The 3,350-nt window shown below is 36.2% G+C and overlaps 1 protein-coding gene across 4 annotated transcripts in view; it reads right to left on the reverse strand.

Annotated features, from left to right (window-relative positions):
- Window positions 1–201: 201 nt before the first annotated feature.
- Window positions 202–3,350, reverse strand: part of LOC108358621 (xylulose kinase) — a 221,517-nt gene continuing 218,368 nt past the window's right edge. For 3 of the 4 annotated variants that reach the window (XM_017610056.1, XM_017610054.1, XM_017610052.1), the window contains 2 exons: window positions 1,681–1,870; window positions 986–1,614 (listed from right to left, as the gene is read on the reverse strand). In XM_017610056.1, coding sequence (XP_017465545.1) covers window positions 1,342–1,614; window positions 1,681–1,870 — 463 coding nt within the window. In that variant the 3' untranslated portion in view covers window positions 986–1,341. Of the gene's footprint in view, window positions 662–985; window positions 1,615–1,680; window positions 1,871–3,350 lie in introns of those variants that run through there. The other variant, XM_017610053.1, reaches the window with a different exon arrangement.

The raw sequence follows: 3,350 nt of genomic DNA on the forward strand, positions 1-3,350 counted from the left end.
ATTCCCAATAATAATACCCAATTGTTTCTTTAACCAGTTTTTAATGGTAGCGATTTTGTATGGGTCCCCCATTGCATTTTGCAATAGTCAATAATAGAAAATATTCATTCAATATTGTGATTTCAAAATAAAAAACATGGGTGTAATTGTTTCGACATAGAACAATCCCAGGGGGTGAGAGCATTAAAATTCCGCTTTTAATTTTTTTGGACCACCGTATTGTACACTATACTTATTACACACGCTGCACACATGATTCAATAATTAAAGGTTTGCTCATTATTGACATTAAAGTTTTGACACTCCCTTACAAAAGCTTTGCACACACCCACGAACCCACACACAATGCTTTGCTAAGGGAGCCGATTTTGTCAAGAGGGAGCGAGAAAAATGCTTCTTGAGCAAACCTTTTATTATTGAATCATGGGCTGCACATACCCACACTGAAAATAATTAATTTATGGTGTTATTTCGTATTTGTGACACTCTTTCAACGAAGAAACGATATGTACATATGTATGTCACCAAAGGAATGTGTTAAATTAACATAAGTGTGACTATTTTTTTGCCAATATCAACGCCATTTTTCGGTAACGTTCTACCATTGGTGAATAAATTTGCTCACAATCCTTACTGGGTTCACAAACTATCCGTAGATGATTTGGAATGAACCGTGTTATGTAATCGAGGTAGCTTAATGGCCCGGTCGTTGCTGTGTGCTGNCGTTAAATAAACAATTGAGTATTGTTATTGGAAGTCTCTCAAAAAGAAACAAAGTTTTCCGAACGAAAAATATTTATTTTGAAGAATTCTCCTTTTTTACGAATACTTGTTTTTTCCCATATGAAATACATGGAAAGCTTTGAGCGCTTTGAGTCACCTCTAAATACATTCAATATTGTGATTTCAAAATAAAAAACATGGGTGTAATTGTTTCGACATAGAACAATCCCAGGGGGTGAGAGCATTAAAATTCCGCTTTTAATTTTTTTGGACCACCGTATTGTACACTATACTTATTACACACGCTGCACACATGATTCAATAATTAAAGGTTTGCTCATTATTGACATTAAAGTTTTGACACTCCCTTACAAAAGCTTTGCACACACCCACGAACCCACACACAATGCTTTGCTAAGGGAGCCGATTTTGTCAAGAGGGAGCGAGAAAAATGCTTCTTGAGCAAACCTTTTATTATTGAATCATGGGCTGCACATACCCACACTGAAAATAATTAATTTATGGTGTTATTTCGTATTTGTGACACTCTTTCAACGAAGAAACGATAGGTACATATGTATGTCACCAAAGGAATGTGTTAAATTAACATAAGTGTGACTATTTTTTTGCCAATATCAACGCCATTTTTCGGTAACGTTCTACCATTGGTGAATAAATTTGCTCACAATCCTTACTGGGTTCACAAACTATCCGTAGATGATTTGGAATGAACCGTGTTATGTAATCGAGGTAGCTTAATGGCCCGGTCGTTGCTGTGTGCTGCACGTTGTTATTTTCATGACATATACGACTGACGTCTACTAACGAATTTAAATATATTGCATATTTTGCACGGTACGCGGCACCAAACAAAGCAGCCTCACTTTCATTCTGTATAAAATGAAATAAAATTAAAATTTTCATTTGCTTCACACATTGTATATTTTGGTGCCAAACCTGAACAAAAACTGGTGCATTGAAAACATCTGATATTACTTGTAAAATAGACTTATTTACAGATGCTCCTCCTGTGGCAACAATTTTTGTCTCATCGCCGAAGTGGAATCCCATGTCTGAGGCTACGGCTCGTTTATGTAACATTTGTCCTTCAATCAGTGCACGTATTTCAGTTTGCGGCGATAAAAATCTATATGAAGAAGCAGAGACTTTTTTAATGTCAGCAACATATCTATCTATACATGTATGTACATTTGTATGTATATGTGTATATCTGTATAAATGTGTGTATGTACATTAGCGTGGGCCGAAAATCCTTTTTTTTATTAAGACTAAGAAAAAATTTGTTTAGCACTTGAACTTTGAGGGGCTTGGGCGAGCCTAAGATAATAATAATAATAATCCCAACGGTTTTTACCCTCCATTCCCGCCCATCCGCACGAGGGGCGCAGTCCGCATGACGTACGGAACCAATATTTTAAATTTTTGTGCCGAGTCACGATAGGCAGGAGTTTGTTAAGTGTCGAGATCTAAAACTGTTCAGCTACAGAACTAAATTCATCAGCTGATTTTATGTATTTATGTCAATAATTCACTTATTGAGAGAGGAGAGTATCGCTTTCTTAATGCTGAAAAGCGGATCTGATATATCAAACGTGCTGGAATGAGAGTTAAAATCCTGGCATAAGCAACGGAGTGGGTCGTGCAATTCAAAATTAGTTTTACAAGCTTTCAGAAATAGGGGGCAAAAGTGTCTTGATACCCGGAAGGGAACATTAAGGCTAACTTCGCCAAGAAGAAGCGGACTTGAAATTGAGCCTGTTAGTAATTTAACTATAAAAATTGTACCAAGCATTTGCCTGCGGCTGGAAAGTGTAGGAAGATTAATAAGTTTTAATCGGCTCGTATAAGGTGGAAGGTTATATTGAGAATCCCAACGGAAATTTCTTAAAGCAAAAAGTAGGAATTGTTTTTGAAATGATTCTGTCTTGTCTGAGTAAATTTGATACCTTGGATTCCAAACCACCGAGGAAGGTTAATAAGTTTTAAGCGACTCGTATAAGGTGGAAGACTATATTGAGAATTCCATCAGAAATTTCTTAAAGCAAAAAGTAGGAATTGTTTTTGAAATGATTCTGTCTTGTCTGAGTAAATTTGATACCTTGGATTCCAAACCACCGAGCCGTATTCCAGAATCGGCCTAACTAATGTTGTAAACAGGGTTTTAGTGATATAAGGGTCACTAAATTCTTTTGACCATCGTTTCACAAATGCAAGTTCACCTTTAGCCTTGTTGACTGTCACATTAATGTGAAGATTAAAATTAAGCTTAGGATCCATTGTGATACCAAGGTCCACAAAATTGTATACCTGTTCCAGGTTATGGTTACCTATTATATAAGAAACTGGAAGAAAAGCTCTTCGCGAGAAGCACATTACTTTACATTTCTTAAGATTTAGAGGCATACGATTTACTTTACACCAGTAAGCCATGCTGTTTAAGTCAGATTGTAGCAAATACCTTTCTTTAATTGAAACGTACGATTTATAAAGTTTTACATCATCTGCATACATTAAAATTTTGGAGAATTTTATATCTGTAGAAATATCGTTTATAAAAAGCAAGAACAGAATCGGGCCTAGGTGGCTACCCTGAGGGACTCCTGAAG

Source organism: Rhagoletis zephyria, unplaced genomic scaffold (assembly GCF_001687245.7).
Source record: "Rhagoletis zephyria isolate East Lansing unplaced genomic scaffold, Rhagoletis_zephyria_1.1 Rzeph_scaffold_00277, whole genome shotgun sequence".
Lineage (NCBI taxonomy): Eukaryota > Metazoa > Arthropoda > Insecta > Diptera > Tephritidae > Rhagoletis > Rhagoletis zephyria.